This window comes from Anopheles arabiensis, chromosome 2 (assembly GCF_016920715.1).
Source record: "Anopheles arabiensis isolate DONGOLA chromosome 2, AaraD3, whole genome shotgun sequence".
Lineage (NCBI taxonomy): Eukaryota > Metazoa > Arthropoda > Insecta > Diptera > Culicidae > Anopheles > Anopheles arabiensis.
This window is the reverse complement of record NC_053517.1, coordinates 13,833,400-13,844,999: the sequence shown is the minus strand read 5'-3', so window position 1 is coordinate 13,844,999 and position 11,600 is coordinate 13,833,400. Positions and strand designations below refer to the sequence as shown.

General features: G+C 49.6%; 2 protein-coding genes across 10 annotated transcripts; one reads left to right on the top strand and one right to left on the bottom strand.

Moving 5' to 3' along the window:
• Window positions 1–262: 262 nt before the first annotated feature.
• Window positions 263–9,932, top strand: LOC120908498 (E3 ubiquitin-protein ligase RNF13). Of its 6 annotated transcripts, XM_040319524.1 has the most exons (9): window positions 263–405; window positions 3,513–4,390; window positions 5,810–5,967; window positions 6,062–6,153; window positions 6,241–6,440; window positions 6,736–6,934; window positions 7,023–7,283; window positions 7,323–7,587; window positions 7,672–9,932. In XM_040319524.1, the coding sequence occupies exons 2-9, from the start codon at window positions 4,196–4,198 to the stop codon at window positions 8,120–8,122; spliced, it is 1,821 nt and encodes a 606-aa protein (XP_040175458.1). In that variant the 5' UTR covers window positions 263–405; window positions 3,513–4,195; the 3' UTR covers window positions 8,123–9,932. The 6 variants fall into 6 exon arrangements, with proteins under 6 accessions (XP_040175458.1, XP_040175453.1, XP_040175454.1 ...); XM_040319519.1 differs by having other exon boundaries at window positions 7,023–7,587; XM_040319520.1 differs by having other exon boundaries at window positions 263–450; window positions 7,023–7,587.
• Window positions 9,933–9,993: 61 nt separating this feature from the next.
• On the bottom strand, window positions 9,994–11,341 carry LOC120908499 (dehydrodolichyl diphosphate synthase complex subunit DHDDS). 4 transcript variants are annotated; one of them, XM_040319525.1, is made up of 2 exons: window positions 11,215–11,341; window positions 9,994–11,148 (listed from the first exon to the last, which is right to left on the bottom strand). In XM_040319525.1, the coding sequence occupies exon 2, from the start codon at window positions 11,143–11,145 to the stop codon at window positions 10,147–10,149; it is 999 nt and encodes a 332-aa protein (XP_040175459.1). In that variant the 5' UTR covers window positions 11,146–11,148; window positions 11,215–11,341; the 3' UTR covers window positions 9,994–10,146. The 4 variants fall into 4 exon arrangements, with proteins under 4 accessions (XP_040175459.1, XP_040175461.1, XP_040175462.1 ...); XM_040319527.1 differs by having other exon boundaries at window positions 11,225–11,341; XM_040319528.1 differs by having other exon boundaries at window positions 9,994–11,165; window positions 11,215–11,339.
• Window positions 11,342–11,600: the final 259 nt, after the last annotated feature.

The following is an 11,600-nucleotide window of genomic DNA, read 5'->3' as shown; positions in this document are numbered from 1 at the left end:
ATTTAAAAAAATAACATTTTCGTTTCATTGTGTTGAAGTGTTGCACCAATGCATGATGTCTTTGCTAAGTTCACCAGCAAACGGGCAGCTGATTGCGCTCAGTGCTAGAAACTCACCACCAACCTACCAAACCATTCCGGCTTTGTTGTTGTTTTTCTATGTGCATCTCGCTCGTGCCCCATCCCACGAAAGCAATGCGCCAGAACAGTACCGACCAACGAGCTGAGCTACAGCTGTGCTCAGCCGTGCTGTGCTATATTCACCTCGAAAAAAGGGCCCATTTCATTTCATTCAGCGCAGGCCGAAGGGAAAGAGTGCATTTTGTTCCCGTGCATTATTTTCTACTGTTTGCGAACGAGAAGCAAGTTGGCAGCGTCCGGGCGCCGCCAGTACTCCGCAGGAAAGGTACGCGGGACAATTGTTCACCTGAATTCGCAACAAACGGCAACGGTGTGTGATGTTTCCGATCCGGGATTTGTGATGGGGTTTTGCTTCGCTGTGACTTCGCGTTCTGCGCTGCGGATACGGAAAGGCGAAGATTAATCACGCAGTAGAATAGTTGAGGCTCCCTTCCTTCTCTCCCTCCAACCGCTGGTTCTGTTGGGCAGCGGGCGATGGTGGTGTTGTTGTTGTGGTCGTTGTCGGACAAGCAAACGAATTTCCTTGTGCAAAGCAGTGCCATATTCACGTTCCTCTTGCTCATCTAGTCCAGTTTCTTCAAAGGCTGGCGTTCTGACGAAGTATTACGTTCAAAGTTTGTTCTTTTCCAAAAGCCCCTCTCCGTGTGAAGCACGGAGCATTCGCTGCTGTGTGTGAGTGTATGAGTGTGTTGGTGTGTTTTGTGTAGCTGTGTGCGTCTGTGTTTGTACAATGCGAGCAAATGATTGCAATGTTTTCAATCGCTAAGACAATAATGGCGACCGCTGCTTAGTGATTACGTCCTCGGGATTCAGCGCCCAGTCAAGTGGTGGACGTTTTTCCATGCCCGTGTTTCATCCGCACCCTAGCGTCAGGGAGGTAGCAGCTTCCGGTAGCACGCTGAACGGGAAATGATTCATTCCAGCCAGATAATCGAACCACGAAGCAAGAAAAATTACCATCAGAGCACAGCACGGACGGTTTTTGTTTTGACTTTGTTCGGCCCCCTCCCGTTTTACGCTTTCCGCCGTCAGCTGTCATATCGGTGTGTGTCGCTTGTTCAGTGTGTCTTTTTGGTGTTTCTAGTGCGTTGTAAATTGCGCACCGCCCGTACAAAGGAAAGTTAGGTGGAAAAAGTATTTGGATGGGAGTGAAAATCTCATTCGCAAACTAGCGGAAGAAACATACACACAAGCAATAGTGTGTGGGTAAGTGAAAATCCCTTCCGCTCCCCGTATATCCCGTACCGTGTGATCAAAATTTCGGTTTGTTTTCATCAAAGCAACAGCTCTATTTTGGGGGCCGTGTGTGTGTGTGTTTGTGTCCGTTCACTTAGCAAACTACCAAACAGAGAGGAGGTGTGCTGTGGTACGCTAAAACAGGTACGGTTCGCTTTGTGCGTGTGTGTGTCTATCTCTCTTCAAAGGAAGGGAACAGGGTTGGTGTTGTGCATAGTTGGCCGTTTTTTTTTCTCTTCCTCCGGAACCGTGACAACCATCATCAAGCTCACACGAACAACGCGCTGACTGTACTATCTAACCCGCGGTAGACGACGGCAGACGGTACCAGCCCCAAGGTCAACACGTCCGACCAATAACTTGCGATTGTCTGTGAAATTTGCATCCCTGGAGGGTGTCGAATTGTTGTGAACGTGTGCGCAGCGGTACAAGCGAACCGAAATTCAGTAGACGCAATCGATCTGGCAAAAGCGGCCCCGGTGTGTTTTGTTGGATTTGCTGGTAGATTACACCCATCCACAGTGATGAGCGAAGTGTACGGAAGAAGCCAGAAGAGTACGTGCCCTTTTTCTTTCCCACGTCTGGCTGAATGTGTGCGCGTGACTCAGTGCCACTTGAATGTGTGCAACACACCTGGAGATGATAACGCAAAGCTATAAACCATCCGACACACCATGTACAGGGAGAAAAGCAAGATTAACAAAGCATTTCAAGCTGAAAGGCGGTACAACACACAGCAGACACATAAACTCGGTTGCATATCGTTCAGCAATTATTGCAAGTGCATTAGGAATCCAGGAAAATCAGTTACTGAAGTCACCAATGGTGTTGGTATAAAGTGGCTTTGAAAATCGATCGCTGTTTTCCTTTCTTACTTCCTTTTCTTTTAGCTTATCGGAAGCAGTAAGTGGTGTCTCCGTTTGTTGGTTGCGTTGCGTTTCGACGGAACACATACGCAATACGCAACCAGAATGGAATGGCAGACACGCAAAGCACGACGCACTGCATGCATCATTCCCTAATCGCGTCTAAGCAATGTTGTCTCCTTCGCGTTCCCTTGGATGCGTTCGCTGTTCTCGCAAACACCATGATCAGCAGTTGTGTTGTATGATCATGCTGGCAAACACCTACAGAGCAGAACACACACAGTGGCGGGCAGTCGTTCTAGAACGTCCCTCCTGGGGAGCGTAGAACGCATGACGCATGCCAAACTCGAAAGGGCCGATTATATGTCGTACAACCCAAAATCATCCCCTATCTTTAACTGTACGCGACCGCGAGACTGTCTTTGTGATTAAAGCACCCGCGTCGTATGGTGTGTGTGTGAGTGAATGCGTAAAGCATCTCTCAAACCATATGATTGGGGCTAATTGATTGAGGCAGAGGATGAAAATGTAAACGAATGGTCGTTTACAACAACAACAACAACTACTACTAATAGTAACAAAGCGCATACAACTGGGTTTGCAATCTTCAATTGTTTCTTGAATTATCATAATTTTAGCTTCATCAAACGAGCACCATGCGATGCACATTTGCATCATACCCCACCCTAAGGAACGAGGGTGATCGTTTTTCTAAGCTTTATTTCACCGAGCTCTACACACTAACACACACTCGTCCGGTAGCTTCGTGTGTTAGATAGTGAGAAGCAGCTGCTAAAATCGCGTTCAAACTTTCCGCGGTCGTGCACAGCGGGACCTTCTTGTCGTTGAAATTGTAAAGTGGTATTTTTTCTTCTTCATTTGTTTTCGCTAATCTCCACGATGCTGCAACGCTCAGCCGCGATACAGCGGGTTGCTACAGCCGGGTCGAAGCAAACGTGTGTGGTGTGGTTCGTGCGTTTGTTTGGGATAAGCAGGAAACAAGCAACAGTCACCACCAGTCCTTGAACCTTCGACGCACATACACACAGTAGGCGCAGCGCTAGTGAACGAACGTACATGAACCGTTTTTCTCCTCCCCCGGGGTGTGTTGAACGTTTCGGAACAGGTGGCAACATATGTGTGCGTGTATGTTGCTTTCCAATCTTGGTTCGGAATATTTCAGTTTGTTAATTTTTCATCTAAAAGAACTAATCGATAACAATTTTGTTGTGTAATTTAATCTCTCTTTAATCCCTTTTTCTCATTGTAGATATCAATCAGGCTCGTTGCTTGACCTTGCTGCAGGATCGCGAATACCCACACACACACCCTCACACCCCAATCAACCACCATCGCTAATGGAAAAATACTAAATCGTGAATGTGCATTCCATCTATTGTTGCTTCCGGTTTGCAGCAAAGAAGTGCTGGGCAAAGAAAAAGGTGAACGTTTCCTGCCCCCGCCGTATAAAAGACGCATGTGAAGACAATCGTGTCGCGAAAACCACTAACCCTCCGCGATCCTCCTCTGCTTCCCGTACCTGATACGCTGGTCTCTAGCCTGATCTTGTGTTCCTGCGATGCCGGCTAGCTGAAGTGTGACCGTTAGACATGATCAGCACCATCATCATCATCACTCTCCTAGAGCCGGACAGGCACTAGAGAGCTGTGAACACTGGTGCCGTTCACCCTTCTCCCACCCCGGTACCCAAAAGGGACGGCCGCGTGCCGCGTGAAAAGGAAAAGACAGACGTGCGAGCGCGTACGCGTTAAACCGACCCTAGCGCAAAATCGTATCACAGACGGTGGACGGCAGGGGAGGCGACCGTGTACTCCAGGGGCGCAAACCCGGAGTCGTGCGGGAGCTATATATAGAGTACGAATCGCGATTATCGGGTTTGTTTTGGGGCCCATCGTCGCGAAGCATTATCGCAAACGTTTCTGTGGATTGAACATGCTGCCGCAGTCGCTGATAATGTTGAAGGGCGGGTACGCGCGCAGGCCGATGAATCGGGCTGCGCACCGATCGCCGAGGTTCGTCCATCGGCAGTACCATCATCGGCTGGTGATGCTGGTCGCCATGGTCCTGATGTTGGCGCAGCCCTGCGTACGAGCGGACATACTCGTCTATCAGATGCTGAACGATCAGGTAAGTTGCTGAAAAGTTCGACCTCCATGAACCTTCTAGATGGAAGGCCATATTGACTGCGATTATGTGACCCCCTAACCTTCTACCGGAAGGCGCATCGTCTGAGGATACGGGTGTTATCTACACTGACACTGGTACACATAGAGAAGATTGTAGGGTATGCAGCCAACAGCAAAGCATCCTGTTATCAGGCAAAACGGATACATACTACACCTTCACTTATCGCTGGATAAGTTTTATCGTCTGCGTACCCCATCCGAGGACGCGTAATCCATTCGACGGAAGCAATAATGACTATGAGTTTGTATAGAGGAAGTTGGTTTAATATTGTTTTGTTAACATTGTCCAGTGAAGACATTTTCTTATGCGCCTGGGTGTCTGTGCCGGCGCAACATAGACGTCACTGCTTTCTGCCCATCTGGTGTTAAGAGAGTGGCTAAACAACAATGTCATCTTTTGCGAATGTGGTTCGTTTGTGAGTAGAATAACGATTGCACGAACTTCGTGACCGGTTACTTTGTACGGGAACAGTTTCGCTGTGATTCCTGCTAGCTGTTGCTGGGGGGAAAAGATTTAAAAGCACGTAGAAAACATAGTAAAATTTTAGGGTCGTTAACTTTGCTTGGCAATTCAAATTGACGGTTATTGAAACGATAAAGAGTTAAGAGATCCATAAGAAAGCAATCGTTCGAAATAATTGAACGATTAATCGGTATAAATCTTTTTACAACGATACTGTACAAGTATAATTTCACAGAGAAAAAGTGAAATAGAAGTGTGTCTTTGTACTCATTTGTATCATCAGTCCTATCAAGAACACTACACCAACGAATGTAATCGCAAAACACGGTGCACGGTGCTTCACGTTGCACACACTACCGCTTGGCCCAAATCTGTCTAATGCAAAAGAGGCTCAGGCTGCTTAAGGTCACCAATAACATACGCAAGCCGTACACAACGTGTTACAACATGCCGCCATCCGCAGGAACGATGATTATTGTTGAACCTTTTTTTTGCTGCACTCTTTCCCACCCCCTTCGGACCCTCCCTCCTCAAACTCCTCCTCCGTAGCTGCCGACATCAGCCAGCTAGCGCAATGACCATTCGGTCGTTTGATAGCGCTAGGAGATAGTAGTGGCCGAGCTTTTGCACCGTATCAGCAGCCGGGCACGAGCGATTTTACTGTTAATAACCGTTCTTATGATAATACACTCCACATGCCACCGGCTAAAACAGAAGAATGAATCCGCCCTGCGACAGTGAGCACGGTTCACAAAGAAAGTGTGTCCGATTGATTTATTTTTTGTCTTCTCTCCTCTTTTTTGTTGGCCGATTTTGCCGGCATGCAATCGTATTTCGATGCACTGTAGATTATTATGCTCAATGTTGTTTACTAATTCGTTTGTACTCTCTTTGTAGATCATCGAAGAGTTTCGTGACCTTCCAGCCACGTTCGGCGGCGAAATTCCCGACTCGGGGCTGAAGGTACTGGCGGACAGGGCGGACCCACCGGACGGTTGTACCGAAATGCGTCCAGCGCCGAATATAACTAGCAAGTTTGCGGTAGTAATCGCACGGTATGGTTTATTGAGTGTAACAAAAAAGCGATCCCTACCATTTGTGGATGAAACACTAATCGATGGTTTATGATTTTCCAATTTCCTATTTTAGCTACAACTGTTCGTTCGAGGTGAAGGTACGGAACGCTCAACAGGCTGGCTATGCCATGGTTATCGTTCACAATGTGGGCAGTAATGATTTGGGTAGGTTTTGTGGCAACAAACTAATTAGGGACACAGTTGGGAGCGTTTGTACAGCATAGCAATTAACTATTCCCCTCACTACCGCAGAGCACATGTCCGCCAACCATCCGCAAGATCTGCTAATACCGTCCGTGTTTGTGGGCGAATCAGCTGGACGCAGCATCATCGAGGCGTACCTGTACGATCACGACTACGCACTGGTCATAACCGATGACATCCCGTTCAACATTAGCAATAATCTGATTATTCCATTCGCCATCGTTGTTGGGCTGTGCTTTATCATTATGGTAAGCCCTTGTCGCTCGAGTCAGGACTCGAACAGGCTCAATCAATTATTAGCACCTGTGTGCGCGCGCGCGCGTGTGTATGGGTCATTTGGATCAAGTCGGACACTTGCTGTTTTTGGTTTGATTCAAAACGATTATCCTCTGGTTTGCTTGATGAATAGAGTCTTTTAAAAGATAACTTTCCCAGACGGGTTTTAAGTATATAGAGACAAAAAAAAACAACAACAACGCCGCAAGTGTCCGGCTTACCAATGAGGCCAACTGTATGTATGTTTTTCCCGCTGATTTTCGGTAGCGTGTCTTGCAGGTGCTGTTCATGATTATCCGCTGCATTCGTGAGCGGCGACGGCGGATGCGCCACCGGTTGCCTGCCCGCGTGCTGCGCAAGATCGGCATCGTAAAGTTCGCTAAAGGGATGCGCTTCGACACGTGCGCCATCTGTCTGGAGGACTTTGTCGAGAACGAGCGACTGCGTGTGCTGCCCTGCCGGCATGGTAAGCCTCACCTTCATCCGGATCTCTCCTAATTTTGCTTGTGGTGCGATTATTTACAATGCATTGTTTTCTGCTCCTTGCGCCGCAGCTTATCATGCGATCTGCATCGATCCATGGTTGACGAAGAACCGGCGCGTTTGTCCCATCTGCAAACGGCGGGTAATTGTGCGCGGCGAGGCACGCCAACGTCGCTACTCCAGCGACAGCATGTCGTCGACGAATGCGGACGAATCGACACCACTGCTCAACTCGACCGAAAACAGTACTTCGGGTAGCGCTGCCGGAGTGGTTACCGCACCACCGGCTACATCGTCTTCCAGTCCGGTCACTGCTGCTGTTGCACCGTCCGGTAACAGTGGTGCCGGGGCGCAAACAGCTGCTGCTGCTGCTGCACCGCAGCGTGATCAGCAGCAACTGCAGCAGAATGCCGCTCCCGACAGTCACGTGATGGAGGTGCCACCTTCGGACGACGACGATGAGATGCTGGACGATCGGAATGTACCGAGTGCGCGCTGGCTGTTGCGTGGCCGTACTTCCTCCCAGCAGCAGCATCAGCAGCAGCAGCAACCGCAACAGCAACCCCTTAATGAGTCTCCATATAGTCCGATCGGTGACAATGTGGCTACTCCTTCCCGTTGGAGGTTTTTCCAAAGGTAGGCTATAACTCAAGCAATCTGACGGAAAACGGGTGCGATAACATTTACTGATTTTTTAAATATTTCATTCTCCAATGATAGATTTTTCACCAGAAGTACGGCGCAAAGCGATACCGAAGGCAGCAACATACAGGAATCGCCGGCACCGGCGCAAGCACCGTCACCCCAACCGTTCAGTCCCACCGTGCCGCTCGGCACGGGTAACAACATCCTCAATGCGCACCTGTCCGGTTCGTTCCACGGCTCGGAAGACACGACCGACGACGAGCTGCTCGATGCAATGCAGCGCGACCGGACCAAGCAGCGCCAGTTCCGCTCGGCACCGGACATGCCCTCGACCAGTGTCGGCGCGCGTCTCGGGGTAGCCGCACTGCCGAACGTTAACTTCAACCCGGCGGGCGGTGGCGCAAACGCGCCAGCAGTACCGGCAGAGTCATCGTCCGGTGGTGGTGCCCCGAGACGGTACCCCCGCCAACCGATGCCCCGGCATGAGCGTAAACGTAATGGCAACAACAATAGCCATATTGTGTAAATACGTGCCTAACCGAACGTGGCGGGACGTTCCTGGAGTGGCTGCGACGTTCGGAGGATGGTGGTACACACAAACACACGCGTGATTCGGTGTGCTATAGCGTTTTTCTTTTCTTCTTTCTCTCCCGGGTGCGGACCACTCCCCCCAAAACCCCGCACCACGAGGGAGGAAAGTTTGGAAGGGTTATTTTAGGAAATCTTTTAAAAGGGATGGAGCGCGTGCAGCCGAACGAAGCGAACGCACTACGGATACCTAAATCATCATCAAGAGCCCCTCCCCCCTGCATAATGTGCGCGACCATATTGATGTCGCTTACACACGTGATATAGAGTACATATATGTAAGCATAACACAGCAAAAAAACAACAACAAGTAAGCTGGCCAAGAGTTTGTAACTTTTCCGGGGAGTTGTCCCTTTTTTGGAAGGCAAGATCGTGGTAGAGGTCCTGGCCAAGCAATGCAATGCAGCATCACAACCCTCATTCATCCCGCCGTCAGTTATCTTGTCCAATCCCCGAACATTCCCCGGGGGGGAAGGCAGATATCGCTCGAATTGCGTGTCACAAAACACAACACACTCACACATAATATTATGCACCACGTGTGTGTGCGTGTTGTGGACCACGTTGTGGTCGGTGGTCGGTTGCAGGCTGTACGTGAGCCTGTTGCATTGCGTTGTTAAGTGTCTCTGCTTGTCTTGCAGGCAACCAGTAGCCCGGTGTGGCCGCTTGCTGTTGAAATAATTTACCTTATTTACCATTTAAACGTATAGTCATTCGTATATTAATCGTTTATTTTTTTCTCTTCATTTTACTAACGGAACTGAGAGCAGAATAGTAGAGTGAGTAGATCGAAACAATCGAATAGATAGTAGTGTGCGCCCACCAATCGTGTGCTTGTGTGTGCTCTGCTTGTATTTGCGAGCAGAACAGTAATCAGTTGGTGTGCCCCCCAGCAGAAGAGTTAAATTGCGCGCAGTGTGTGTATGTAAACACATGTGATTTTGAATTATTAGTGCGATGTTTTGTCTGTTTTGTTGTACAAACAACAAACAAGCGCCACGGTTAGGACAAGATATACCGGACAGTTCCAAGAGCTGTTCCGATGTGTAATATCTTCCTTCGACCACTTCCTCCGGCACGGATTTTCCGTACAGTGTTTTTCTTATTTTGCTGAAGAGCGAAGGATAGCAATAGAGAGAGATCCCTATTTTTAGTTGCTAACCACATTGTGCAAAAGGGCGCGTAAAGGTAGGGAGTTGGGAGTAGCTGGCACAGCGGTACTCATGATAATTAAGGGTCGCCACACATTTTGTTTTTGTTTTTCGGGTTTTGCGTCCACTCTCATCATAGTTCGAACCGCGACTTGTACTACCACGGCGTTAGGGAAAATATTTGGTAGAGAGAGGTATTTAGAGGTAGCGAGGAAATAAAATAGAAAACTCGAACTATCTGCGTAATCCATATATGTATGTATGTATGTGTGTGTGTGCATTCGGACTTATACAGTGGGATGTACTATCGGTACTATGAACAGGATTAGTTCGGTAGGCTAATTTCGACGCATTCGTTTATCTAATCCGGACGATACACGAGCGCAGACAGTGAACTCTCACGCTGAAGTGGAATCATGAACGTTCTCTCAAGAAAAGGAAGAGGGAAGAGAGCAAGCCTTTATAGTGAAATAGCCGGAGCAGAAGGAGAAGCTTGCGTTTCTTCGCTCGCGGAGAACGGAGAAAAGGCACTATTGTAAACCAGATTATCCCGCGCTAGATGAGAAAAGGAAGAATAAACTGTACAATATAGTTGAAGCACGCGTTGCACAGCTGCTCGGATGTATCGGAGAAAGAAAACTTCCGCACCAACGGTAAGTGGAGTGTTTTATGCGATTTTCATAGTTCTAGCATTGTTTTATGTAAACGTAACACCTAGTGAAAAGAAAAAAAAACAAAATATTACACAATTCCCCGCACACACTCACGGGCCACCCCCGCGGAGAGAACGGCGTGTTGTGCGCGGCACGCGCTACTTTATACCCATCCCCCGCACCAGCCGCACCAGGTGATGTTCCTCCTCCCGCTCCAAGTACTCGAGAAAGCGGCCGACGCGTTCGTTACGCTTGCCGCACGCCGATGCTACACCCTCTTCGGTGTAGTGGTCTAGTGCCTTCCGCACGTCCACCATGCGCCAGCGCACCCGCTGATAGGAGAACACGGCGCCGAGCAGATGCCAGATGGTGAACTCGGGCCACAGCGTCTCGGTGAAGTACATCACGGTGGTGGCCGACTGCCAGAGCAGAAAGTCGCTTAACCGCACCTCGCCGGACGTGCGCACCAGCAGATCCGGCTCGGCAGAATACTTGGTGTAGAGGCAGCGGGTCAGCAGCTCCTCGCTGACGTCGTCCGGCTCGAGCTGCCCATCGCCGACCGCCTGCGCGACGGTGCGGATGGAATGTGTGATCTCGTCCCGGGACGTGTACGCGAACGCCACGTTCAGGATCGCCTTGCGGTTGTGGCGCGTCAGCAGGACCGCTTCCGCGATGCTGCGCCGTATGTCCGGCTCGAGCAGATCCCAGTTGCCGATGATGCGGATGCAGATGCCGCGCTCGTGCAGCTTGTCCCGCTCGGCCAGCAGGCGCTGGAATTTGTCCCTGGCCAGATTCATCAGTGTGTCCACCTCCTCCTGCGTGCGCTTGAAGTTTTCGATGCTGAACGCGTACACCGTCACCTCGGTGATGCCCACCTCCAGGCACCACTGGAGCGTTTCCGACAGCTTCTCGAACCCGGCCGAGTGGCCCTCCGCTTTGGCAATGTTCGCTTTCCGGGCGTACCGCCGGTTACCGTCCATGATGAACGCGACGTGCCGCGGTATCGGGCCGGCCTGCAGCACCCGGATCACCCATCGATGGTACCAGTGCAGGTTGCTCTCCCGGACCCAGGTCGAGGCAGGTGGTTCCGTTGCTGGTGTCGGTGGTGGTGGCCCCGACACTTCGACGGGGCGGACGCTAGCGGCGGAAGGTGCCATCGCCTGCAAAAGAAGGAGTTCTGTGAGCGTGTTTGAGTGTAGAAGCAGGAAAGTAGATTGCACGATTACCTGTAATTACCTGCTAAAATTGAACTATTTCATTGGGGTCTGCTACAATTAGAATCACCAAAAGGGGGTAAGATCTTCTCGTGAGTTGTTTCTTGCCGATTTGGAACCTCACATGACAGCGGATTGTTTTGAAAACTCCCAGCGAAAAAACTATCCCACATGGTTTGCTGATGTTGCGCATTCACCTTTCGTAGCTGATGCTTTCTCTTTCTATTTCCTGATCTATTTTTACCATGCTGTTGGCTCAAAGTTTGAGGATTGCTTAGCTATATTTCAATGAAACTATTTTCACACTAAGAAAAGTTAAAACAAACAGTTTTTGCTTGTATTTTGGCAAACATGCGTAACGGACTGTTCAAACATGAGTTCGAAAATGCCAGCGCCAC

Coding starts and splice junctions, on each gene's coding strand:
- LOC120908498 (XM_040319519.1), top strand. CDS start 4,196: ATGCTGCCGCAGTCGCTGATAATGTTGAAGGGCGGGTACGCGCGCAGG. Junction 4,391..5,809: donor ATCAGATGCTGAACGATCAG/GTAAGTTGCTGA, acceptor CTCTCTTTGTAG/ATCATCGAAGAGTTTCGTGA. Junction 5,968..6,061: donor TTTGCGGTAGTAATCGCACG/GTATGGTTTATT, acceptor TTCCTATTTTAG/CTACAACTGTTCGTTCGAGG.
- LOC120908499 (XM_040319525.1), bottom strand. CDS start 11,145: ATGGCACCTTCCGCCGCTAGCGTCCGCCCCGTCGAAGTGTCGGGGCCA.